Source organism: Aptenodytes patagonicus, chromosome 5 (genome assembly GCF_965638725.1).
Source record: "Aptenodytes patagonicus chromosome 5, bAptPat1.pri.cur, whole genome shotgun sequence".
In the NCBI taxonomy this organism is placed as follows: domain Eukaryota; kingdom Metazoa; phylum Chordata; class Aves; order Sphenisciformes; family Spheniscidae; genus Aptenodytes; species Aptenodytes patagonicus.
The window spans coordinates 82,895,808-82,922,023 of record NC_134953.1 but is presented as its reverse complement, the minus strand read 5'-3'; the positions used below and the strand labels follow the sequence as shown (position 1 = coordinate 82,922,023).

The following is a 26,216-nucleotide window of genomic DNA, read 5'->3' as shown; positions in this document are numbered from 1 at the left end:
TCTCTGGAAAAGCAGTAATAATTAACTAAATTGCTTCTCACGTCACAGTGGTCCTACTTAAGAAGCACTTGAATGATTGACCTCACCTCTTGTAGTTTACACAGTACAGTAGTTAGATAATGTTATAACTTAATCATAGATAATTTCTTCAAATTTGCAGTGCTGCTTCAGACATGCACTTTTAATGAATTTTAAGTAGGCAGACAGACTGAAAAGAAAGCTCTTTAAAGTTGTGCAATCCAAAGAAAAATGTGGGATGCGAAAGTTCCTAAGGAAGGCAGTTTTGCTCATTTTAACTGTAATTAATAGATTGCAGTAAGCTCTTTATTATCCAGGCTAAAGAAAAGAAACTAAATACATGGGTAATATACAAAATCATGTAAACTAGGACATCAGAACATACATGAGGGTGTGTTGAGGAGGAGAAAGGTCCATGATACTGCCAACCGTGGAGCCAGTCAGTACACCATGGCCAATGTCTTGAATTTTGCATTCAGTGAGAGCTGTGAGACGGGGGAAGTACAACTGACACCGCATTAGGATGAAATACCTGCTCCCAGTGCAAAACTGAACATTAACAGGTTTGGGGACGGTCATTTTAAAGGCAGGCTAAATCAGAAGTACTATCTTTGTCCTGTTTTCCTTCAAAGAACAGGAGGTAAAGCTCCAGTTCTCCTACTGCTAATCAATGTTTATCTTGCCTTCTTAATCAGGTCTATCTTAGCCTGCATTAAATAAAGATATCTTTACCAAGAAAAGACCATACCTTTTCTAGATATTTCTCCTCTGCATCTCTGGTATATATGAGCATGACAACAGCTAAAAATAGTTCAAACAAAAACATTTATCAGGTTTTACTTATGCATGCAACACCCCAAAAGAAACAATCAAGAAACTATTTCTATGTAATCCTTAAGACCACTGTTAGTTTGTTTTAAATCACAATGTCACTGTTACTATCAATGTTACTACATAAATCTCTATTCTGCTTGTTCAAACAAGTATTAATTAGGTATTTGACTCAGTAAATGTACCTATTTATGAGCATCAAGTTCATTCAGATCGGTGCTTTTTATTCTCGGAGGCACTGCTGCTCCTGTGTACACCTCAAGTCAGAAGGCACAACAATGAAACACAGCTAACTTTTCCAACCTCCCCATTTATTACCACAGTGTCATCTCTACATAAGCTGTCTTTCCTAAGCTGGTAAAGCCTTCTGAGGCTTTCTTCCTCCACTTCCCCTTCCTGGGAAAAAACAGATTAAATTATATTATGTATTAAAATACACATTATGAAAATGCACCCTCATCAGTCTGTTTGTATTCTCTGACAATCCCCAGTGGTCGGTTGTTATCCTCGGGTGACCAACCGTAGCCTCTCACTTTCCCAGCCAGCCAGGCATCTGTCCCAGGACTTTATCAGCATTGGTCTAGCCCCAGTTATTGATAAGCATCTCTACATGCTGCTTCTCTTCCCGTGCCCCATCTCCTTCTCTATTGTGTCCACCCTCCTGAATCTCAGTTCCAAGAACCAGGAAGAAATCAGAGACTGGTGGTAGATGGGTCTGAATTTCTTTGAGAAGTTCAGCTCATCCACAACACCCTGTTTGCACAAACATACGCTGTTCTGCTATTCATTTTCAGGTAACTGCTGTAGAAGACACATACCCTTCGTATTTCCAAACAAGACTCCAGAATAAAAGTATAAACTGAAAGAAGAAAATAGTATGTTTACAGGACTCTCATACAGATCATTTAATGCAATTTACTTTCTCCAGCCCACTAGTCTTTCCCTTCTGAATCACTACCTTCTCTCCAAAAGGAACATTCAGCTTTATTTCATAGATTCTTGGCCAAGATATGACTGCTTTTTTTCCCCTCCTGTGATACAAATAATTTTTTTTCTCTAGCCATATGCAAAATATTTGTTTAGAGTTTTACCCTCATATTTTGAGGAATGTCACATCATAATCACATTAGAAGTCTGATGGTATTCAGATGTTCACTATACAGTAGAGGATTTCTTATAACATGGTGAAAATCAGTTGCAAAAGAAAAAAATTGTACTGGATAGAACTCTTCTTATTATACTCCAGATCAGATTTGCCAATTTGATCAGTAGGAACTGAAAAACTATACATGCATTTGACTTTTTAGGTCAGTATTTATATGGTCCCTGTCTTCTAGGTGGTTTATGTCAGTAAATAACTACTTGCCTTTCTTCTCTCCATTAATCACTGTCTATGAGGTTTGACCGGCCATTGTTTTATTTTACTAGCACAGTATTTGGAGGCAACTCCAGGATTTCTTCCACTAGCCTCTCCTCAGCATTCAAAAGCTTGACCTTTAGACCAAGATAGAGGTCTAGAGCAAACACCCCATTTGGAATCATCCCTTTGGGTCTTACCATCTCCACAGCCTTGAGTCAGTTTATATGGGAGTAAAAAAAATTCCCGAACGCTGCAGGATGTGTACTGGTGATTAACACCGTTTCCACTGACCCACACCAAAACAACAGCAAGTCATGACAGAAGCAACATGATATTATGAGATGAATTTAGTGATCAGTAGAACCCCACTGCACTCTTCACCTATGTCTGTGCTGCATGTGGGAGACCTGATTATAGCACACATAAAAGTACACAAGCTTCAGTCTAGCTCACTTGATATTGTTGGCAGTGAAGCTGTGACTGCAGAGGATTCAGCCCAGGTCAACACACCTACCTCAGGCACTCAGTATTTGGCACCTTGCCGCTATTGCTTAGTATGCCCAACACTGAATTTAAGGCAGCAAGTATATACCTACATATGTATGCTCTGCTTATCTGAATACAGCCATTTATTTTGGTATGGAGACAATAATGATTTAAAAACGTTATACAGTTTCATGGTGAAATTCTTGTTTTCTTTTACTAGAAAGAACATCCTTCACTACTTTCACTGCTTTAACTCTATCAGTGTTTCTCAGTCGTGGGTTATGAACAATGCTGGTAACAGCTTGCTCCTCCTTGATTGGGAAGTGAGAAGTAGCTATTGTTATTGTCAGCCAGTCTTTACAGCAGCAAGGCACTCCCAGCGGCCTTTAATTACTGCCAGGAGCTCAGTTCCTGGAGGGTAAGGAACATGTTTAACACCGTGTTCACCATGTCCTTTCAGCCTCAGAGGCTGCAAGGCTCTCAGAGGGCTATTTTGAATCTCAGGTGTTTGGGAGATTCTTTGTGGTGGAAATGCTGTACAGCTGTCAAATTACTATTTATAATCAGGAAGTAAATATCAAAGTGCATGATGGTTTGAGCCGCTTACTTGAGCTATAACTGCATCCAAGTCATTTAGCTTTGTTGAAATCTAATACAAAAAACTTTCACCACAGAAGAATATAAAGTGGTATTGAACTGAAAAATGTGGTTCGACTCCTCTTTCTAGTAAAAAAAAATAAATTTGTCTTAAATATGCCTAAATGCATTCCATATTGTTGGATAGCTGTTGACAACCACCAATATTGTTACAACTGTACTCTTAATATAGTATTCAGCAATCCTGACACCTCAGGCCATGGTTGTTGGAAGAGGCAAGAACAGGAAATTACAACCTACTCATATTTTCATAATTGTTTTCATTTGACATTTATTAGTCTACTGATACATGTCACACAGTAACCAGCCCTGTTTTCTTCTCAACAAGCCAACAATTGGAGGTGTTAGTTTTGAAACACAGTTGTGTTGAGTTGCACTTCTTTCACTCGTGTTTATTCCCAGTGCTGTGGAAGTCCTCAGGATTTTTTGTGTTTCCTTTCTAGAGACACTTTGCATGAGGAATGATTCCAGGTGCCTGCCAAACTCTTGCCAAAAGAACTCTACATGCGTTGCTGGTCGTAAAGACGATACTTGCCGTTGTGCAGATGTATCAGCGGCCAGTGTGGAGGAACTCTGCAATAAAACCTCTGATCCTTGCTCCTCAAACCCTTGTCTTCAAAATGCTACCTGTTTAAACTCTGCTGGAAATCTCAGCTTTACTTGCGAGTGCCCTGCTGGGTATAATGGACCTACCTGTGAAATAGCCATCAGCGTGTGTGACACAAACCCTTGTGAGCATGGAGGCACCTGCCAAAATGGCCTGGCTGGGCCCACCTGCCTTTGTAGCGCAGGATACACAGGTACACTCTGTGAAATGGATTTTGATGAATGCGTTTCCGAACCGTGCCACAACGGAGCAGTGTGCAGGGATGGGGTTGATGAATACTCCTGCTACTGTGTCCCAGGCTACCAAGGCAAGCACTGTGACCTGGAAGTGAACGAATGTGTGTCAGATCCATGCCTGAACGGGGCAACGTGTCTCAACCAGATAGGACAGTATGACTGCATCTGTCCACTTGGGTACACAGGTAAGCACTATTAAAATAACTTTTTCTTTGCATCGTGGACAACCATCATAATTCATGGTCCAAGTTCAACTCTGCCACCCACACACTTATTTAGTCGTATCTGTATTACCACCTCGCCTTCAGCTGTTGGTGCATTATGGGTTACCTTATCACTGTGAACTACTGATATCAGATAGAGAAAGATTAAAGAAATCTCACATTTACCAAAAACTACAGAGCAGTTTCGTGAACATCAAGCTATGTCACAGGGCTAGGTTAACTTTCCTTTTAAAAGAAACATTCTCAAAATGCTTGTCCTCAGAGTGCTGTACATAGTTTTTGGTCCTCAGAAAAAACCTATGTTTGACAGGGTTAAAAATTAGATCTAATTAGACTAGCTTGATTTACTAATCATGACAAACTGTACTCTTAAACCTAGATGTTTCACGTTAACCTCCCCTCCTCCACCCTTCCCAGAAACAGAGGATTCATTTGCAACTAGAACATTGTGTAAGTTAAATAGAAAGAAAAGTATTATCAGGTTCCCAAACTGCCCATTTTTTGATAATCCCATTTTATGTGGCTCCATTTTTAAGGTACGGGTGTGACTTTTCTTGCCTACTTCCTCTACTGGAGAGCATATAATCCTTGTGGGAGACAGCTCCCTTCAAATTTCAAAGCTGTATTCAGGGGTAGGACTGCAAGAGATAGCACACTGAATCATTAAAGGGAGAAAAGGGGAGGCATTTTAGTGATAGATTGCCAGTCAGGTAAGCAAAGAAAAAAAAAAGAATCATACAGCAAAAGGGGGGAAAAAACAGCTACTGCTTCAAGTGATTCAAATGAATAAGAAATAAGAGATGTGGTTTACAGCTCCATCCCCAAATCCCCATGCAGGAGGGGAAGTCAGAGGGAAAAAGCAGCTTTCCTGTGTCTGACACAGCACTCACTGGAAGCCAGCCCTCATTTAATATCCCTCACGAGCACGGAGAATGTTATTTGAAGGAAGCTTGTTACCTTCCCACCACCCCGCTGCTGCCAGCGGGTGTCTGAGCCCAGGCCAGCCGTGGAGAGAACTACATAACCAGGGGAAAGCCGAAGAGCAGAAGGAAGGAAAAACCTATTAACAACCAGCATGGTTACTCTGCAATGATCAGACTCAACCCAGACCTCCTGTTGTATTCAGGAAACTGTATTTGTTTAACTGGCACTGTTAGTGGGGTCCAGGCCTGGATCTATAGCCCGGGAACTCGGTTTGAAAGAGGCAGAATAGACACCTTAGAGAGAAAGAGAGAGAAAACATAATAAAATAGTAAAGCCCAAACAAAAAGAAATGAAGATTTAGATCAACACAAACTGCTGGAGGAAACTCGCTCTGCTGGAGTCACTCCACTTTCATCACGAAATTCTGCTGTTTCCCAGGCTGGTGCTCTCTGCTCTCACCAAAAATCAAGCGATGTCACTGACTGCTCCGCACAAGCAGAGTGAAGAAATGAGGAGAGAGCCAAGGAAGGAGAAGAGGGCTAAAATACAAGGCAGAAGAGGCCACGGTGTTTTGACATGCAGCTCCAACACTGCTTCCAGCAGCAAAGAGACTAATCATCATAATTCTGTAAAGGAGTAGCGGACTGTTCCTTCAGCAGTAAAACACCAGCTTTTAAAGGCTACTTAACAAAATGATTTATCAGAAGCATTCTTTTTTGTTGTTTTCTGCACATTGCTGTGAGTTGCACTAAATGCATGAGCCAGAGGGATTACTGGATGAAAGCCCTGAGGTGTCCCCACTGGTAATAAAAACCCTCATTTACTCCATCAGGGGATCTTGCCAACCATTATTATCCTGGCCTGACACCATGAATTACTGTGGGAAATCATCCAGCCTCATCTCATTTCCCTAAGATGTTAAAAAGGTTATATTATCTTGATATGTAGGTAGAGAATGTACAGTAAATCTACAGCAGTAATGTTAACCAAATGCTTGAGTTACTGGCTGCGGTTGCTACTTGTTTCATGGACTATGACTGCTATTTTGTATGATTGGTATGCTGCAGCACTCCTTAAAATAGCTGAGAAATGTCACACATAATTCTTACACAAATGGAAGAGGTTAGAACGCACCAAGAGCCAAAGAGTGGAAAATTCAGCATGAAATCCACAGTTTCTATGATAATGCTCTGCACGTGTGAAATTATTTACAAGACATGTGTCATGCAGCTGTTAAATAATGAAGCTCAATTGGTTTGTTGAAGTTTTGCTGGCTACCTTAATCAAATGCATTTTTTCCTCCATTGCACTAATTGCACTTGCTTTTAATTCACCCCAACAGAGCATGGTGTAAGAGCCTGTTATTACCCACAGCTAGGTACGTTAATTACCTTGCTGGACACAGCTGAAGCCAGTCCTCCATTGCCAGTGAACATTTTAGTGTGAACTATCAGGGGTTCATGGCAGTTCCAAAAACCAGTCTTAGCCCAAGACAAAAGCAGGAGAAAGTGTTTCAGTGGCAGACGCAATAGGAACAATGGGCTAGATTCATTCTTGGTGCAATACCTTTTACTATGATGCAACCATAGCTGGGATGAACTCTGTACAATAGGAAGAAATCATTCCTGATGGATCTTTAAGTTCTCATGCAGTATTCTTATCAATAATATGTACGCCATGCCAATATTTAGAGTAGATGCGTCGTAAGTCTTAGGCACTTAAAGGCAAGCAGAGGCACAGCAGCCTCTACCATGGGATGAAGTACCTCAAGTACAGATCTTGCTTCCCAACAAGCTCATGGTAGTATCACTGTGGATATTGACAGCAAATGGCATTGTCCATCCAACAGCAATTGCCAGCAAAGTGGAAGGTCTGTTCCCTTCCTCAGCTTTCAAGTTTCAAACCTGTGCTCTCCGCCTCATGCCCTAGCCAGCCTGAGAAGAGGACTGGGCCCAGGTTATCAGCTTGCTGCTGAGACGCCTAACCGCAAGACTGTGAAGTGAGAGGCTCCCGGCAGTACTGGCCACATTTCAAAGGGTTGTCAAAATAAAGATTACCAGAGGGCATATACATCCAAGGAGTGCTTGTCGCAGTTCATAATTCCCAGCGCTGAAACCCTTGGTTGGATTTAGCCCCACTGTTCTCCAGTTGCATCTGGTTAGTGCAGTGTTGTAAGACCTGTAACATCTTATGTCTGTGCATGCACACAGGTAACTGGTAGTTTGTACAGACCTGTGTGCAAAAAGGACAAGCCTTGCTCCAAGAAAATGAACTCTTCCCTCTATCTAGTTTTTTATGAACTCTCTTCCTGTCCTTTCAAAGCTGGTGTCTCAAAAATAGCTATCTGACATTCTCCATCCAGATGACGGCACTTAAGATTACTATATACAGATTGAGGAATTTTGGGACAGTCTTCCGTACCTGCCGTGCCCGAGCACAGCACTACAGCGCAGGAGAGCGGAAGGGGTGACCTGGATACCAATTTCCAGCCGCACTAAGAACACGCAGGTCCACCTGGAACTACACTGAGCCTGCAAACCTCTAGTATCTTTGACCGGAAGGTGACTTTACAATATATCTGTAGGCAGGCAAGTCTGAAAATGTTGGCTGTATCTCTTTCATCCTCACCCGCATTTACTTTTTATTGACTGGGGCTGTACATAGAAGTGCACAGTAGGACTCGTTTAAAAAGCAAGCAGTATAAGAAATAATCTTAGTTCTTCAAAGAAACCACAAAAGTTATAAATATCCCTTATATCCACCTGCCCAGTCTTTCAATTCAAACCACTTGTGCAGCTTGGTATCTGCTGAAACACTTCGCCTGCTCTAGGACAGGACGCCTTTGCTCTTGATGCTGTAGCCCCATGCAATAACCATGGCAGGGCTTGTTGGTGCTTTTTTTTTTTTTTTACTTTCTGGCATATGATATTTGGCATACAGCATATTTACGACACAACATTAGACTGAGGTGCAAATGTAGATCTAATCTTTTCATCTCTCTTCTTCACATATAAGAAAGCTTGACAGGAGATTCAGTAGAGGCTAGGAAGGAATTCCTCCCGTTTGCATGGCATATCACGTTGGCTGGATGCATTATACAGAGAGAAGTTTTCTTCTGAGGCAACATTGCCGAAGGCAGGTTACTGGGCTTGATAGATTAAAGACATGAACCAAAACAACAACGCTGTTTTCTCATGTTAATTGTCAGGCTGTTCTCAGGCCTGTAGTTTCAAATTTGGCTGAACTGAGGATCAGTTGAGCAGGGCTTGTTTTGTCACATGATTTTTAGTGTTCGCAGTAAGCTGTTAACAAGCTCTGGCAGATTTACGGTCACTAGACATACTTCTGCAAACACATTGTTTACAATTACAGTGAATTCACAGGGCAATGACCACAGAGGGATTGCTCACTATATCTGGATGTAATGTACATTACCATAAAGCCATAAGAGACCGTTCCTGTGCTACGGTCTCACAGCAAGCTCCCGCCGAAAGTAGTGGCTAGCTGAATCAGTGAACCTTAAACTGGAGGCATGGGACCAGCGACTTCACCCATTCAGTGTTCTATATGTGGTCTCAAGAAACTATAAAAATATATTCTCTAAAATTACATCAATAATTTTTCATAACTACTAGAAAGATGAACTTGCACTTTTATGTTTAAATACAATGAAAAATAGCTATGACACATCCTCAAATTTTGTTTTGATATTTTAAGAAATTTCCAGGTATTTATCTAGAATATGGATTTTTAATTTTTTTAAAAAAAGATTCTACATTCAAAAGGTCAAAAAAATATTAGCAATCTCAGTGTTTTGAGAAAAATATTCTTAAAATGTACAAATTTCACATCAGGACAGAGCTGGCAAAAATAGCATAAAGAAAGAATTAGAGGTGAGCTCCTAAATAAATTGCTAAGACAATACCCATCATCAAAACATGTCTGTTCCCATCCTTTGATGGAACTGCCCCATCATCTTGTACTGAAAACTTCACCTCTCCAAAAAAACGGAACCCATTCTCATGGCTGCAAATTCTCTTTCAAGTAGGAAATTCCCCTGAAAATTATTTACAATAATACTGCTACTTTGGTAAGCCAAATAAAAGATAGGGAATTCCACTTAAAAGCAGCTTCTTCATTATAATTTGCCATTTTGCATCTGTTTTGTGGCTGACACTGTAGCTTTTAAAACAAATTGACTTGGCAGGTGAAAATTATTTAAAAACAGTATCACTATTACTCAAAACACTAAATAAGTTGTCCTGGTTTCGGCTGGGATAGAGTTAATTTTCTTCCTAGTAGCTGGTACAGTGCTGTGTTCTGGATTGAGGAGGAGAACAAAGTTGATAACACACCGATGTTTTAGTTGTTGCTGAGCAGTGCTTACACTAGTCAAGGACTTTCCAGCTTCCCATGCCCTGCCAGCGAGAAGCTGGGAGGGGGCACAGCCAGGACAGCTGACCCAAACCAGCCAAAGGGGTATTCCATACCATGTGATGTCGTGCTCAGTACATAAACTGGGGGAGGGGGTGTTAGCCAGAGGAGGGGTGACCGCTGCTCGGGGACTGGCTGGGCATCGGTCGGTGGGTGGTGAGCAACTGCACTGTGCATCACTTATTTTGTATATTCTTTTATCATCATTATTATTATTTTCCCTTCCTTTTCTGTCCTATTAAACGGTCTTTATCTCAACCCACGAATTTTACTTATTTTTCCGATTCTCTCTCCCATCCCACTGAGGGGGGGAGAGTGAGCGAATGGCTGTGTGGTGTTTAGCTGCCTGCCAGGTTAAACCACAACATAAGTGCATAAGCATACAAAACCCTGAAATAATCAAAGCAGGAGCTGCAAGGCATTAGTTATGAAGTTTTCTTAGTATCTCCTGGACTGTGCTAGAGATAAGAAAAAGGAGTGTATATTTAACCTGCCAACTATCATAAATAGCTGTAAACTAGTATTAGTACTGATTTAGTTCCATCAGTAATCTCTGAAGAGCAGCTCCAAGATTCTGACCTGTTGCAAACATGGCATCATAGACCAATTTATTTACACATTGCTAAATCTTAAAAAAAAAATTGAGCAATAAAACACAGCTAAACAGACAGCTTTCCAATGAATTCAATTAACTGTGCAGCTTTAAATGGACTCTTCTGAGGTTATTAAATTACTAGCCACTTCTGTATTATATAAATATGATAGTAGCATGGTTTGAATACTATGAAAATTAGTTTGTTCTGTTTCCATGTTCAAGCTAACATAAGAAGTTGTTATTCTACCTATTCTTGTGAATAACAGCTGGTTTGTTCTTTTGTAAATTCTCCCAAGCCTTGAAAAAACTAGTCTTGCAATGAACATTGAGGAGGAAATACCTTTTAAAAATACGCAATTACTTAAAAAAAAAAAAAGATTAGTTGAATATTGTACTTCTAAGTTTGGGGTTTGCTTGTTTTCTTTGCTTTTGAAGGTACAAACTGTGAGCTGGAAATAGATGAGTGCTCATCGCAGCCGTGCCTGAACGGCGCAACCTGCTGGGATTCCCTGGGGAGCTTCACCTGCTCCTGTGCGCCGGGCTTTCTCGGAGACCTCTGCGACACCAACATCGACGAGTGTATCAGCCAGCCGTGCCTCAATGGGGGACAGTGCACAGACGACGCCAACGGGTATGTCTTCTACAGCTGGGTAACGCTTATGTGAGGTGCTATTAGCTCCTCTGTTTGCAGGTGGGAATGCTACAAGAGCCTGCACTGCTGGCTCACTACCTAGCTGATTTAGTTTCAAATTGTGGATTTCACTCCTGGATCCTGCACTGATTTAACTTTAAATTTGAAAAGAATTAAAGAATGCAAGTCTGGTGTCAGAGCCAGTAGGACAACAAAACATTTATGGCAAAGACCGATCAAGTGGTACATCTTTCACATTTGTACTTTTACTTTAAATATTTACAATGTGTTGTTTGTCTGGCCCTGAAGACTGTCATTTACAGATGAATTCTGTTTCTAATGCTCATCAAACTTTAGTTTCCAAGAGAGATGTGAGAGTGTATAAAATTGAATTTGCCAACAGCAGCTGCCCACACTGACAGACAGAAGCATTAGAAAAGAGAGGCAGAGGAAAACTGTAATAATAGTAACCATAGTAATAGATATCATTAGGAAATGTGTCAGGAACTTCACAGGCATATAGCACAACAGCTCCTTATTCAAAACAACCTGCAGTCCACGGACAAAGAAAAAATAAATAAAGAGAATACAAGGTAACAGAAAAGTAAGTTTCTCCACCTGATGTTAATAGTCCTACACAGAGGTCCAAGCGCAGCCCAGGCAGCTAGAGCTCTGGCATTCGTTCACCAATACTGGCTTTGCATACTCAGCATGAGATTCCCAAAACTGAAAATGTGTATGTATGTGCTCAAGTCTATGTTATAGAAAAAAAAACAACACAAAAAAAGCTGAAAGTTCATGAGTGTATTCATGCAGGTGCTCCCCTTGCCAGTATAAGATTTATCTTCTACTGTGTATTTACCAGTTTTTATAAAGCAGTTTTGAAGATTTTAGTGCTGCAAACATCAGTCCAAAAATCATGTCAGTGAAAGGCATGCTTGCCTTGAGTGACAGGGGGAAGGAGATCATGTTCTGGGAATGAGCTTTTGTACAGTGTGGTGACATGGCACCAACTTTGTGGAGCTCCTTTTCAGCAGCGCTGAATGACTCTGAACAGGACAAAGCAATTTACCATTTTCCAGTGTAGCTAAAGCATGACAGCAGGGAGAGGGAGGTCACCTTGCACCCAGCTAGTTCACAGCAGACCCACTTAGTAACCTGCAAGCCTTTCGAGGATACATGCATGAGGTGAGCAACTGGAACGCTCATTCAGGCCAGACTTAATCCTACTCATTTTTCTCCTAGCTTTTAAAGCTGAGACGCATGTAAGAGTGATTTTAATTGGCTTGTAATACTGCAGGATATCTGGAGAACGATTGGAGCTTTTTCCACATTTGTTACATGATGAAAAGGGTTGGACAACAAAGCAATTCAAAACAGAAGGGTGTCTAGCAATTTCCTTCCTTTTGTGTATTTTTTGGGTTAAATGAAGAATTGTAGTCTTTAGACAGTAGTTTTCCTTTTCTGACTAATGCTACAGTACAGCTGAGGCTTTTGTGTGTGCCACCAGCTCCCACAGAAATGTGCAAGGTGACAGATTTAGCATTTAAAGCCGTAAATACAAACACCAAAGGAAATTCTCTCCCAAATTTCAGACCAATTCTTCCAGTGAGGTTTCATGAATGCAACAAAGTATAACTTGTTCTCTTAAAAAAAAAACTTTCACATTATTGCACATTTCTTATTTAAATTCAACGATTTACAGAGGTGCCTTAGTTGGACCTACGAAACCTGGTGTGCACAGGTACAAAGGATACCTTTGCACGCTCCAAGCCTTTTTTCCATAGGAAGTATTCCCAGGACCTTCAATGGTCTTTTGATTGCATAGGAAGGAACATCTGCATGTGTTGCTTTCTGCATATTGCGAGAACATCAAACAAGAAGCCCCAAAAATATGTTCGGTAGAGTATCACTCTTAATAGAAAAAGTCATCTGCCTGCTCAGCCACAGCCTCCCTGAAGGTCAACAGCAACATTAAATGCTTAAAGATACCCAAGAAAGAAAGCACACGGGTGGGACTTCACATTAAGCAGCGAGTTGTGAATATTCCTCACTGCTCCTTCATTCTGGACCAAAGGGAAAAAAGAGCATGGGCTAAGGCAGAAAAAAATCTTTCACCACAAAGCTGAACAGCACCAAACTGAAGGCACATGGAGGAAATGTGTGAAAAATACAGCAAAAGAAAGAGACTTCTGTTTTGAGAACATACTTCGGAAGGAAAATTACTTTTCTGATTCACTTCTTCCTCATTACTTTTTATATCCTAAATTCAAATGCCACCTTGTCTAAGTCACCTCTGATTTTGATTTAAGAATAATCCATACACTAGTAATAAACTGGCCTGCCAGAAGTTTCTGCTTATGTGCGCTTAAATAGTGTAGTAAAAAGTTTACGCTTTTTGGTTTGTTAGACTGCAGGAGCCAGTTGTTCTCTGATGCTCCCTTATGTTCAACAATTTCACTTTCTTTCCATATATTTACTCCAAGTCTAAGACCTAGATATTAGGCACAGAAATTATCAAATAAGTATACTTATCTCTTGTTCAGCAAGATTCCCCATGATTTCAATTGTACAATAACTAGTGTATCATTTTAATGTAAAATAAAACAAGAATAATTTTTTGTTTCTGATAATTATTGTTAGACAAAGACCATCCAAGCATGCACATTTAACGTAGTTATCTTGCAGAGGCCTGTCTTGTCTTGACACATACAAGTTGACCTTATACTTTATGAGCATAGGAGCATAGGAGTTGTGTATTTTATAATAATTAGTTCACCTGAAAAAAACCACAAACAAAAAACCCCAGATGTTACTGATTATCTATACATTGCCCCTTTATATATACTAGTTTGTTTACTTCTAAACCCGTAACAGTAACATTGCTATCAAAAGGAAGCTCATATTACTGTTATTATTGGAACTATGCAAGCAACTGACATTTTTGTACTAACCTAACAACAAAAAATATTGGTTTGCATCAAAGAGAAAATATCACTTAGTCGAGGAACAGAAATTGCCTTATTTTTTTGCCAATTCAATTTCTACCAGTCCAAGAGAAAGGGTTACTAACACACTTACTGACTCTCCCCTTTTCATTTTGTGAATAATGTTAAGCCTACAAAAATTGCATTGGAAATGACAGAAACCTCCCCCCTCCAAATTAAAAAAAGGGGGGGAAAAACCAATAATTCTTAGAAGAAATGATCTGTCAAAACCAATTTGAATTCACAAGCAGGTTTTTTTCCCCAGACAAAGCCACATATTTCAGGAAAAAGCTCACTGTCGGTTCCTAATGGCTGCAGTTTCTCCTAGAGCACCAGATGGTGGTCTTGGGACTGGACTCAACTGTGCAAGCTGCTAGCCAAGGCTACACAAGAAGTCTGCGTAGGTTTGGGAACAAAGCCCAGATCTCCTGACTTCCAGCGAGAGTGAACATTGCATTTTGTGTTGCAGGTACAGCTGCAACTGTACTGGTACTGGATTTATGGGCATACACTGTGAAACCCTAACTCCCTTATGCTGGTCACAACCATGCTACAATAACGGCACTTGTGAGGACAACGCTGACAATTACACATGCCACTGTTGGCCAGGTAAGGTCTAAGTTCTCCTACAAACACTCTCTTTCCTTGTGTAGTAGATATGTCCTGATTTTTTTGCTGGTACAATAAAAGGTTGAAGCTATATAGCCTTAAAAATACTCTATGGGCTTGTGTTTAGATGGGCTTCACTCCTCAGCATCATGACTCAGAGTCCTATGGGGAAGTTGTTCTCTTTTCCAGCTAAGGATTTCCCTGCACAGCAGAAGTTGGCAAAAACAAAAGTGCCAGCCTTACGGAGTAAAGACAGGAGATAAGTCAAAGTTGGGATCCATCTTCCAGTTTCTTAATCCTTCAACCCACGCGATACATAAATGAATCACTGCTGCAGCTGATCCTTTTTTACTCTTCACTAACATGACCTTTAAATCAGTCTAAAAACCTACTTTTCAATGCAAAATATTGTCTGTTTATAAATAAAAATTAAACTAGGTGTTACGTTGGGAAACTGATCTCCTTCGTATGACCAGTGCAAGTTCTTCTGTCTAGCAGTGTGGGGTGAAACGCACTGGGCTGCGTTCTCCTCTACCTGCAATGCTTGCATATCCAGCCGTTTGCAAAAAGGCTCCCACAGCCCCAGTGGGGACACAGACACTCTGCTCTTTGAGAGACACTGTGAATCTTTCAGCGTGCGGACTAACTACAAGAAGTCTCTCTAGAAAGTTTAACGTCTGTCCCTACTGAGGACACAAGAGCACAGCACACTGTGAGGAGTAAATGCCACAGCGTTGTTGGACTACATGTTTCTTGGTGCATTAGAAATGGAAAGATTAGACAGAGCACTCAGCCTTTTTCAGAATTCGGGAGTTAAGAGATAAAGCACTTCACAAACACCAAATAATTTATACTCCCTGCCCTCCTCTGTCGTAGGGAGGCGATGCAAAAGGAAAACTTCACACAACCTGAGAGCGTATCTACACCACAATGCAGCACCTTGTTATTCACACAGATCTCCACCTTCCTTCCTAAAAAATACCAAAGTCTGCAGAGCACAGCAAAGCTCAGCTAGCTAATACAGAGTAGCCGTAGCAATATCCTCCTGCTGAGCCCTGACAGAGAGCTGCAAGGAAACGTTCACACCTTCAAGAAGCAGAGGAAATCTTTTAGCACATGACAGTCTGAAACCAAGTGCATCTAATATTCACAATAATATTTTCAGGTCTGGAATGAATGGATAGCACATCAATTAAATGCCTTCTCTTCATGGCTCTCCGCAGGCTATGCGGGTTCCCGCTGCGAAGAGGACATCGGGGAGTGCAGCAGCAGCCCCTGCCTCTCCGGGGGTGACTGCGTGGAGCGCTCCTGGGCCGGCCGCTACGGGAGCGTCCCAGGCCTGCCGCCGGCCTTCAGCTACGACAAGGCCGAGGGCTATATCTGTAGCTGTAAGCCAGGCTTTACCGGTAAGATTCCTTTGGTGAAAGCTTAGGAAATGATCTACTGCAGTATCCTGTTGTTTAGGCCTGGCTGCAAATAGATCTTTAAGATGTTACGCGTTTAAGGTGCCACAGTGCAAAGGGTCCCTCTGGCGGCCATCGTTCAGGCCTTTCGGCCGCCATATGTGTGGCATAAAGGCAGCCGGTCGCACAAGCCGCGAAGGCGGCCCGAGGGCGGCGGGCTGCAGGTACGGCCCCTGAGGCAGCCCGGGCAGCAGGCGGGAGAGGTGGGCCCTTCCACCGTCTTGTCCGCAGAGCTTCGTCCTTCGCAGCCGCATTTGCTTGAATTACGCCATAAACTTCAGTTACGGGTGTTTTATCACCAGTTTGAACTTCACTGTGGACAGGTGTTATATTACATGTATGAAAACAATGAATACTAAAAGAGTACTTTCCTAAAGCAACCATGAAACAAAACTCTCAAGTTTTCAGTGTTTCTGTCCTCATGTAATTCTACATAGCGGCGCTGGGGACTGGCAGGAACACGTCTTCATCTGAGCACGAGGTGACATTTTGTATAAATTTGGCTGTTGGTGATATTTTACAGCTTAAATGAAAAATAATTTCAAGTTGTGTGCATAGCTGTGTTCTTAAGGAAAAAAAAACCTACCGAAATTACAGATACCCACAATCCTAAGAAAGAAGATGTGTTGAGATTTGCATTTAACACGGCCTACACTATTTAGCACAGCCACAAACAAGTTGGGTTTAGATTGTATGCTTCTGGGTTTACAGTATTTGTCTTTCCACTCCACTCCCTTTTTCTTTCAGAAGGAAAAAAAATACTTAATAGCTAGATTAATTTAACCAGTCTCTCATTCCATTCATCTCCTGAGCAGCTCACAAACTTTCCTGTGTCTCCCAGTGGGTTGCATGACTGATGCCTCCAACATAGCAGATACAAAAGTACATGGAGAGCACAGCTTTCACTCTGAATTCCCAATTTATTTTTCTGCAAAGTGGCATTGAGACTTGCTTGCTTTTGTTCCATCCCTTCCCCTTAACTGTCCTTCCCTGTCCTGTCACTAAGTGTTGCTGTTGTACTTTCGTTCTGCCTAAGAGAGTATAATATGAGGCTTCTACTAAGGCTTGCGATATCCCCCAGGCTGTCCTAAGCACCCCTACCTCTTCACATACCACTTCTTTCTCTTCACTTCCTTCCAGTGATGTCCAGCTCTCAAGCTTCTTTTCCTCCCCTCTTGCACTAATGTAAAAACTCCTCTGCTCTGTCAGACAAGCTGGAAGGGGTTTCCTTTTTTTAATCATCATCCTTTATCCTCCCACTTCCCTATCAATTGCCTTCACCTGGCTTGTTTGCCTGATTTGGGTCATGATTCTGCTGGTTTCATTCACATGGAGGAGTCCTTTACTCCCCAGGGAGTCAGTGGACCCATGTACTGGCAGATTCTAATCAGTCTGAAAAAAGTGTGTCAGAATCTATTTAAATCAATTAATCTTAAACCAATTTTTTCAATAGGTAAGCTCCTAAATCACAATGCAGGACTCTCCAAAGCACGACTGAGAGAAGTCTTGGAGATCCTGAAATTTCTGCTGACTTCATATGCAAATACATTACATTTTTTAAAACCTTACGTAAGTTTAGTTATCCACATACCTGTTGGATACTATATGTAACTTTCATTAGAAAAAACCCAAAGTAGTTATTCTTACCAAACAGTGTGCCCAGGCAGCTGGAGGCAGGAAGAACATAATCTGTAACAGGGATGGCTGTAAAAGCTGCATGTGAAATGTCATTTAGTAACATGCTGCAAAGTAATGGCAAAACAAGGTTAATCTTGCTACTCTTGTCAGCTCCTTCCCTGCCTTTGTTTTTCAGCAGGGCCTAAATTTTAAACTTTTCTTGCTGGCCTGTGCAAGATACAATGCAGTCAAGCAATTTACATATTAATAGAGAAAACAGCAGTATTGCTCTAACTGGCACTTAGCATTCTAGGCTGCCAGGCTTTGCTCCAACAGCCCTTAGGTACAACACAGCCAACCTCCCGGGTCCTCCCAGTAGCACTGCGCATTTCTCTCTGGCCCTTCTCCTTCCCCCAGGTAATCTGGAAGAGGAAAGTGCTCAAAATGAGCCTCAGCCTCCTTGTATGTCAGAAGCATTGACACAAAAAGCCTATAACGTGGAGTGGAAACATTCACTTCTGATGGTGATAAGTAAATTTTCTAATTATAGCCAAATTCATAATAAATAAACCACATGTTTTAATAGGAATTAAGGAAGATTTAGGATTAGAGCTGATAGCAGTAATATGATTCAAGGTAGCAGATGAATCCCTGATCAGGATCACCCGGTATACGGGTGTTTATCTAATGTATATGAACTAACAGTCAGCTAGAAAAAAGGTCAGATCCTTTCATCTGAGTATCAGTACATCTCACTGACAGCCAAAGTCCTACATTTCTGCAGCTGCAGGTCAGGAGTTCTTCCAGCCTTAACACCTGAATAGTTGTATGTTCTTTAGATCTAAAACCTTAGATTCCTATTGAAACAGGGCAAAGATTTTCTTTAATAAATTACATTCAATATTTTATTATACCTCTTTCCTCAGTAAAGCACTTGTAGAACATTATAATCATACTTCACCGTTCAGGGTAATACGAAGAAATAGTAATCCACATACCCTGCATTGTGAGGGCCTGTTCCAAAAGCTGTTGAAATCAATGGAAAGAATTTGAGGACAGTTGCAAATTTTGTAACAAGCATAAAATTGCATCTTTGAACTCACTGGATAAGATTGCAAACAAATTACTGTAATTCGACTGAAAAACTGAGAATATCTACCTTTTGGACTACAGTTTTTAGCCCCAAGGGCAGGAGATGATGGAGCCTAAACATATGCCTATGTCAGGATAGAATATTTCCCCACCCAGCTGGGAGAAAGGGATAAATATTATCTGGCATTGTCTTGTTATAGATGGTGATCATTCAGGTGACTTTAAAAATAGTCAGTAGTCCTACTAAAAGTCTTGGAAGGAACAAATCTGCAACGAACATTATTTACACAATTTGATTTTCAAAATAAAATATAAAAATCCCAGTCTGGAGACTTTATCCCAGCTAGGAACCCTTTGAGGCCATTGGATATATGCCTTATCCCAGATCCAAGATTGAAAATTCCTGTGCAGTTTCTACAAAGAGTTAAAACTTCTCCAGCTCCCTTTTAAATCAAAGGGTTCGGGGATACTCAGATTTCAAGAGGTCGCAACAGTTCTGCAGTAGCAAGCCCTAGATTTTTTATATTACATTGGTCTGCTGGCCTCCTAACACAACAGTACTTTTAATAGATTGGACTTTCTTATAAAGGGCTTGTGATTTGTTACCTCTAGCTAAAGGCAATAGTTACCCTAGAACTGTGTCCTTTCATATCGTGGATATATTGTATTGCTCTAGCACTGCCTGTTTTGTTAAAAGACTGTTATGTGAAAGGTTAGACTTTTCACTCTCCTCATGAAAACATGTGGGAAAGGAGGAGGGCAGAGCTATGGATTTGGTAGCGACTCATTTCACCAGGTTGTAATAAACTTAACACCATGTCAAAATTAAAGAGCCTCTGAACTTGCAAGGTCTATCAAGTGACACATTCCAGTGTTGAACTGAGCCCGAGGAAGGGTGAGTGTGTAAGGCTCCCCATGCCTCGAAAGCAGTGCTGCCCATGGTCCCCAGGTGGGAGGGACAGCGCTGCTAGCAAGGATGAAGACCTTCAGCAGAATGAGTGTAAGAGGAGCAGAGCCCGCTAACCCATTTGTAGGCAGGGTGCCTGCTGCCTGCTGACATGCAGATGAGCACTGGCTGCTGAGGACCTTACCACTTCTGGTATCTTATCATCAGCTATGTGCCAGTTGTGCCAGCAGCGCTGCTGCTTGCTTTGGCATCATGAATTCCTAAGTGTTTTTTGGCCTTTTCATTTATATTTGTCTTGTTTTCTGTTTTCCCCTTTTAAATCTCCTTGGCCCTTTTCCCAGTCTGTTGGACTGCTGCAAGAGAAAATGATATGATCAGACTGGTGTCTTATGCGTATTGAATTCCTGGCATATGCATGAGGGAAAGAAACTGTCTCCTGGAGCCAGAAGATGAGGCAGATAAATGGCCAGTGTGGGAGAGTACTGAACACTCAACTAACTAAAGAAAACCTCAACCCAGATACTGAACTGTGAACATCATGGGACCAGTGCTTAAAAACTGAATCATTTGGACTCTCATTCTGCACTTAAGCCAGGGTAAAAGAAACACAAGCACAGAGGGCATCGGGCTTCTATTTCTCTGCACATCTTTAGATGCTGCTATAGGCAGACCACCCAGCAGACGACAGGGTAGACTATGTCTCAGCCAGCCGTACTCTTCTCCCCTGGCCTGTGACATTATTATATATATGTCACAGACATAAATATTATTTATGAGTAATGGGTAGGATAGTAGGCGCATTATCACTAACTTGGGAAGCTTAAAATACATACATATATTTTTCGTTTCTTTATTTTTTAAATCCCCTTCTTAACCATCAGTGTAATGATCACAGAGCTGCCATCTTTCTTAGATATAAAAAGCAATGTGAGTCTTACAAAAATGAAATCAAGCAGATGAATAGCAGAGTTCTCACCTTGTCCCCAAACTCCAAATTTTATTTTTTCCTTTATTTCCTCGTCTGTCCTTCAGCTGTTCACACCATGGTAGTCAATTATTCCTCCATTACACCAGGTTAATTCACTTTTTTTCATGGCCCATCATCACAGTTTAAAAGGTTATTTTCTCTTGATTCTGAGACCTTAGAAGAAGGCAAGACTGTTGAAGGAAAGAATGAGGATAAAGAAGGAGGGGATACAGAGAGAAAAGACAGTTTTTAAATTAAGAAGGTGTCAGGGGCACCTCTTGTCTTTTCAGTGGGACTCAGGCTTCTCCCTCAGGCAAGGCAAGAACTCAAGTTCAAAATTAACCGGTCTGGAGGTACTGTTAGCTAATTATTATTCCCATACAAGCAAAGGTTCAAGAAGGAAAATGCTGCTACTATCAAGCACCCATTCAAGGTTAGCTGGTTTAAGGAGAAATTCCAAATAGAAGTACTATACATGTGAAACGCTGAAAAACAGAATTAGGGCTTGATGTATTTATAGGCTTCTTACCACTCTGGAACTGCAGAGAGGCTGTAACAGCGATGCAAACATACATCTTTTCCACCTAAATTCAATTCACAGTCAGTACAGGATCCCTTTTACACTGTTAGACTGCTGTGAAAGGTTCCTTTACAAAATCGACTTTGTGGTGCTGGGCAGTTGTGCAGCAAAACGTGAAAGAGTGTCGCTATTTTCTGAGCATGGGAAAGAAGTTACTGCTTTCCTAGAGATATTTCTACAGTGCTGCCCTATCTCCGTTCCAGACTCTGTGATCTCCAGATATTCCTGTGTTCAAAAGCATAGGGGGGAAGGAGGAGGAGGACCTTCTCTCACTGCTCCCAGCCCGTCTCTAGCAGCTCCAGCATTGTAAGACCAGCGTAGGCAGGGGCTGTACCGACACAGGATGCCCTCAAGGCCTGGCAGGCACTTGCTGCCTGTAAAAACTCTACACAAAAAAAAAGACAATTAGCACTTTGAAGTACTTTTTCCACCTCTGCTAAAGCCTCTGATCTTGAAAGAACATTTGGACAGGCTTTGAATGATTCTATCCTCTAATACTATTTAACATTTCTTCACTCGGTAGCATCCTGGTAAGGAATTCACATTGTCATCAGAATTGGTTCCTTCTCAGTTTTCCCCTCCTCCTCTACTTTTGTCACTGAGTTCTTCCTTCTCCTCTTTTTTCTTAATTTTTGGAACTCGTCAGGATATTCTCTTTGAATGACAGAGTGTGTCCTTTAGCCCTGGCCTGTGGACTACTCCAGGGAAAGAGGCAGACAGCTTTGCAAATGGTTTCAGACTCTGAGAATGCAGCATGCTCACTAGTTTCTTGCTTGTCTCTTTATTCACTATTGATCAAACTGCTTGCTTTGCAATAAGCACTAATCACTTCTCACATGTTTAGCTTCCAGACGAAACTCATTGTTAGGTTAGTCTAATTAGTCTTTCTCTGGATACTCCCCCAGAAGAAAAGCTGAGGTTGAACTCACAATTCTCACACTCTGTACTGTAATGGCCATATGAAGGAAGCATACCTCAGAACACTGATGGCAGCACTGAAATTAGGCTATATCTGGAGGAATTTATGAATTTGACATTCCTTTATCAGTTTCCATTACAGAACTCATGGGACATTTCTATTTCATTTCTACTGCAGGTAGTGCTTCTCTTCAACAACTGTAAGAAATAACCATTTAGTGCAAGAAAGGGTAATTTTTACACTCTTCAGCCATATAAATCACCACAGCAGCTAAGACTGACTTGTGTTATTCATGACAGCTCTTTCCTTAAGAGCCTATATCTTGAGATACTTTGTGAAAGCTTAATCGCATTTTTTTGCAAAAATTAATCTTCTTATGACTCAACTTGCCCCCCTGCATGGCAGTGGACTGCGAGAGCGATTGTTTAAATGCACAAACTCGAGTTGTAACCGTTACCTAGTGTTTATCACTGTTAAAGAATTCCAATTTAGGGGGAGACACTTCAGAAAACAGCAGCATATATCTCTAACTGATATTGATACCACCTGATAGTCTTTCTGTATTTACCACAATATTCTGCAGCTTGGGTTTTGCCTCACTAAAACCTGAACATTTCATGAATACAAACAAATTCAGTCGTATATCATTACTGTGAAGTACATAAGCATTATCCCCACTTCAGTAAAACAGAAAAAAAGACTAAGGTCCAATATGATCATAAGGTATGACATTACCTTATGAACAGTGGAGTCTCACAACAATCCATGGAGGATGCATTTGTATATCATCAGATCCAGTTACCATATTTAATGTGCTCCCAGTAGAGACTGAAATAGTTTCAGATCCTAGGTACAAAATATGAACCTAGCAGGGACATTAACTATGCAGAGGACTCCTTTTAATGAAATAAAATTCAGCTTTATTGAAAACTTCAGCTTGTCCCTATTATTCCTATTGTAGAAGGAAACCTTTTGACAGAAGAATATTTTTACTGGCAATGACGATCTGTGTTAAAATTTTGTAAAAGCTGAACCATGATAATTAAGAAAGGAGCCCTTGAACTTTTCATGACAACGCTTTACAGAATTAGCCCCCAGACCTGACAATTTGTTTGTAACTCTGAGAATGATATTTAGGGCCCTGATACACCTCTGTATATTTTTTCATGAGAAAGATGTATTACATGAGAAGTATCTCTCCTCTTCTTGATGCAAGTTGCACTGGAAATGCAAAGAGATCGCAGCCATCACTTCTGCATTATTCAGCACCAAAAGAATGCACAAATGTCAAGATGTTTTGGCGTTTTTTTTGAGTTACAAATTAAAACACTAGGAAGCATCTACCAATATTATTTTCAGAACATGTTTAGAGTTTTATGCTTTAAAATTTCACAACTGACCCATCTATGATCTATTTTCTCTAGTTACACTGATATGTTAAGTTGTATAATGTAGTCCAACATGATTTACAGAGCCTGCAAGCAGTGGATATTTTGAATCTGGCACATCTCTCTGTGTTAAACAGTGCTGCACATAAACACTTTTTAGCATGAAAAGCTTTTTTCCTTGAAGGGAAGGAGGAAGGGATGAATGACTTTTCATCCATAAGCTCCCAGATCTTGCAACACACAGACAGGTAACGTTCTTAGATTTAAGGAATGTCTAAATCCAATACCTGACAGAAAGTGCTTTAAAAAACAAAACAAAACAAAAACCCAAAAAACCAACCCCAAAACCCCAACAATTGTATATTATTTGGCAGCAGGAATAATGCTTTTCAAGCACCTATTATTTTCCTGACACTCATTCCTGGTGGGTCTTTCCATCATATGATTGACTACTTGTTAAAACTAGTCTAAATATCCAGTAAGAATTTTCCTTCTGAGGCTTTCTTCAGGTTCTACCTAGTTACTTTCTTGATTTCTTTCTTAATGCTGTGAATAAACCTTTCCTAGCCTTTTTAATTGGCATACCTCAGATATTTATAGTCTCCTACAATCCAGTTTTGCCACCTCTTGGCTGAGTTTATGAACCTGCTCGGTTCCATCTTTCCCTATTGAACAATCTCTCTGGCCTTTTCATTTCTTGCTTGCTGTGCCTCCAGCCCAGCAACATGTTATGCAGTCTGGAACTGAACATAGGCTCACTTTGCCTTACTTTTCCTGTTGTTGAAAAAACAGTAATCTTCATTTCCTTAATATAAACAGAAACTCCTGTGTATCTCCTGATACATATCCTAATGCTAGTTCTATGTGTCTAGTGCACTCTGCCATTACAGTTGATCCTATATGTTTCGTAAAGAGAGGTATTTCTTGCATATACACATACATCCAATGGCAAAGACAACCACTAATGAAAGTAGAGTTTAAAGTGTGGTCTAAGTGATAACCACGCAGTGGTGAAATCAAAGGTATTGCACATACTAAACTGACAGCAGAACTTCGCTCGTCTTCTTAAGAATTTGATTGTCCATCTTAGGAGGTACTTTACAGTGTATGCTTTTTAGCATTGTATTGTATAAGCCTACATTGTTCTGGTCGAATTACAGTCAAATTGCAAAGTCAAGCAGATGCACAACTTTTCCCCAAACAGAAATGAACTTTCTTTAAATCTACACATCATACGGTTATCACTAATCTGGAGAAAGTGCTTAACAAGCAGAAAGTAAAGAGAAGACTTGTGCTATGGGACTAATATATTTTACTTTCTCAATACATTCTAATTTATGGAATATTTAAGGTCAAATGTCAAGTGATAAACAAAATGACCCAATTTAATAGTTCAATGTTTTACTCAACAGAAGATTTTGACAACAGCCTTAATAATCTCACCATTGTGAACCCCATTAAAATCCAGTTTATTGGAAATACAGTAAATTATACAACCAAACATTTAAAAGGCATTACTTCTCTTTTCCCCGTAATGGAGGAACTCAGGAGTGACATTGGAGAAGCTGGAGGAGTTCAGTCAGAAATAGCACATGGGCAAGTAGTTCTGAACCATATGCCTGTATGTATAGATGTGTGTACACACACACATGTATGTGCTAATACACACATACATATATATGTAAACACATACATAATAGCTACTTCAGAGTACTTTATTGCTTTGCTTATAGAACGCCTTTCTTTGATCACTGATTAAAAAGGTCCACAACTTTCATCTTTTCTATTTTGAAGTGCACAGTTTTCTGGCTGGATTGTTTTGCGTTAAGAATGAAAGATTTGTCTTTGTTCCTTTCTGCAAGATTTGCAGCATGCCATGTGTATGCTTGTTAATAAGCAGAGTTTATGTTGGTCTTCATTACTAATTAATTATTTTAATTGCATGGCTTCTGACAGTGGGAAATGTGTAATGTTTGCGTGCTAAACCTGTATATACTCGTTATGCAAGGAATATTAACCTATATTCAGATGAAAAGATGCATGAGTAAATTTATTTAAAGATTAGAGTATGCAGACTGCTGTTACCTTGCTATGGCATCAAATATAAATGGTGTAATTCCACTCATTACTTTGTTCTTGTAGAGAACAGCTACTCTGTTTTCATGCTCACAGATTTTTACACACCTTTGAAATACCATTTCTCACATATAAACATCCCCAAATAACCCACAGCAGTGGGATGGCATTCTTGTTCACCCTTGGTAAAGGGCTTTACTTGGTAAACTGCTATTTGTATTACCCCCCAAAAAAAAGTATAAGCTGCCCTAAGATGTGAAAATAAGCAATTTGTTTGAAATAGCATCAGTATTTTAGTACCAGCAAAGCTCTGAGAGAACTAAGAGCTCTTTGAGAACCAAGTTCTCTGTACTCCTTCTGTACCTATTAGCCAGTAGAGGGGGCATGAAATACTCTCTGTGTGTGTGTAGCATCTACTACACGTTAGTAACATCTAGTTTTGGCTGATATTTCAATGCAGTCATTAGAGCCTGATCTGGAAGATGCTGTTTCTCAAAGACTTTGTGATGAACACTGTTTGCTAATCCAAATTCTTAACATCAATTTTTAGCTTTTGCACTACACAGTTTGATTAGCAGAATCTTCCACGTGGGGTTCAGGGATATTGG

The 26,216-nt window shown here is 40.5% G+C and overlaps 1 protein-coding gene across 2 annotated transcripts in view; it reads left to right on the top strand.

Annotated features, from left to right (window-relative positions):
* The window catches only part of CRB1 (crumbs cell polarity complex component 1), a 122,463-nt gene that overhangs the window by 33,473 nt on the left and 62,774 nt on the right, over positions 1 to 26,216 (top strand). For both annotated transcript variants that reach the window (XM_076337992.1, XM_076337991.1), the window contains exons 2-5: positions 3,796 to 4,380; positions 10,808 to 11,003; positions 14,460 to 14,599; positions 15,823 to 16,005. In XM_076337992.1, the coding sequence (XP_076194107.1) occupies positions 3,796 to 4,380; positions 10,808 to 11,003; positions 14,460 to 14,599; positions 15,823 to 16,005 (1,104 nt within the window). The remainder of the gene's footprint in view (positions 1 to 3,795; positions 4,381 to 10,807; positions 11,004 to 14,459; positions 14,600 to 15,822; positions 16,006 to 26,216) is intronic.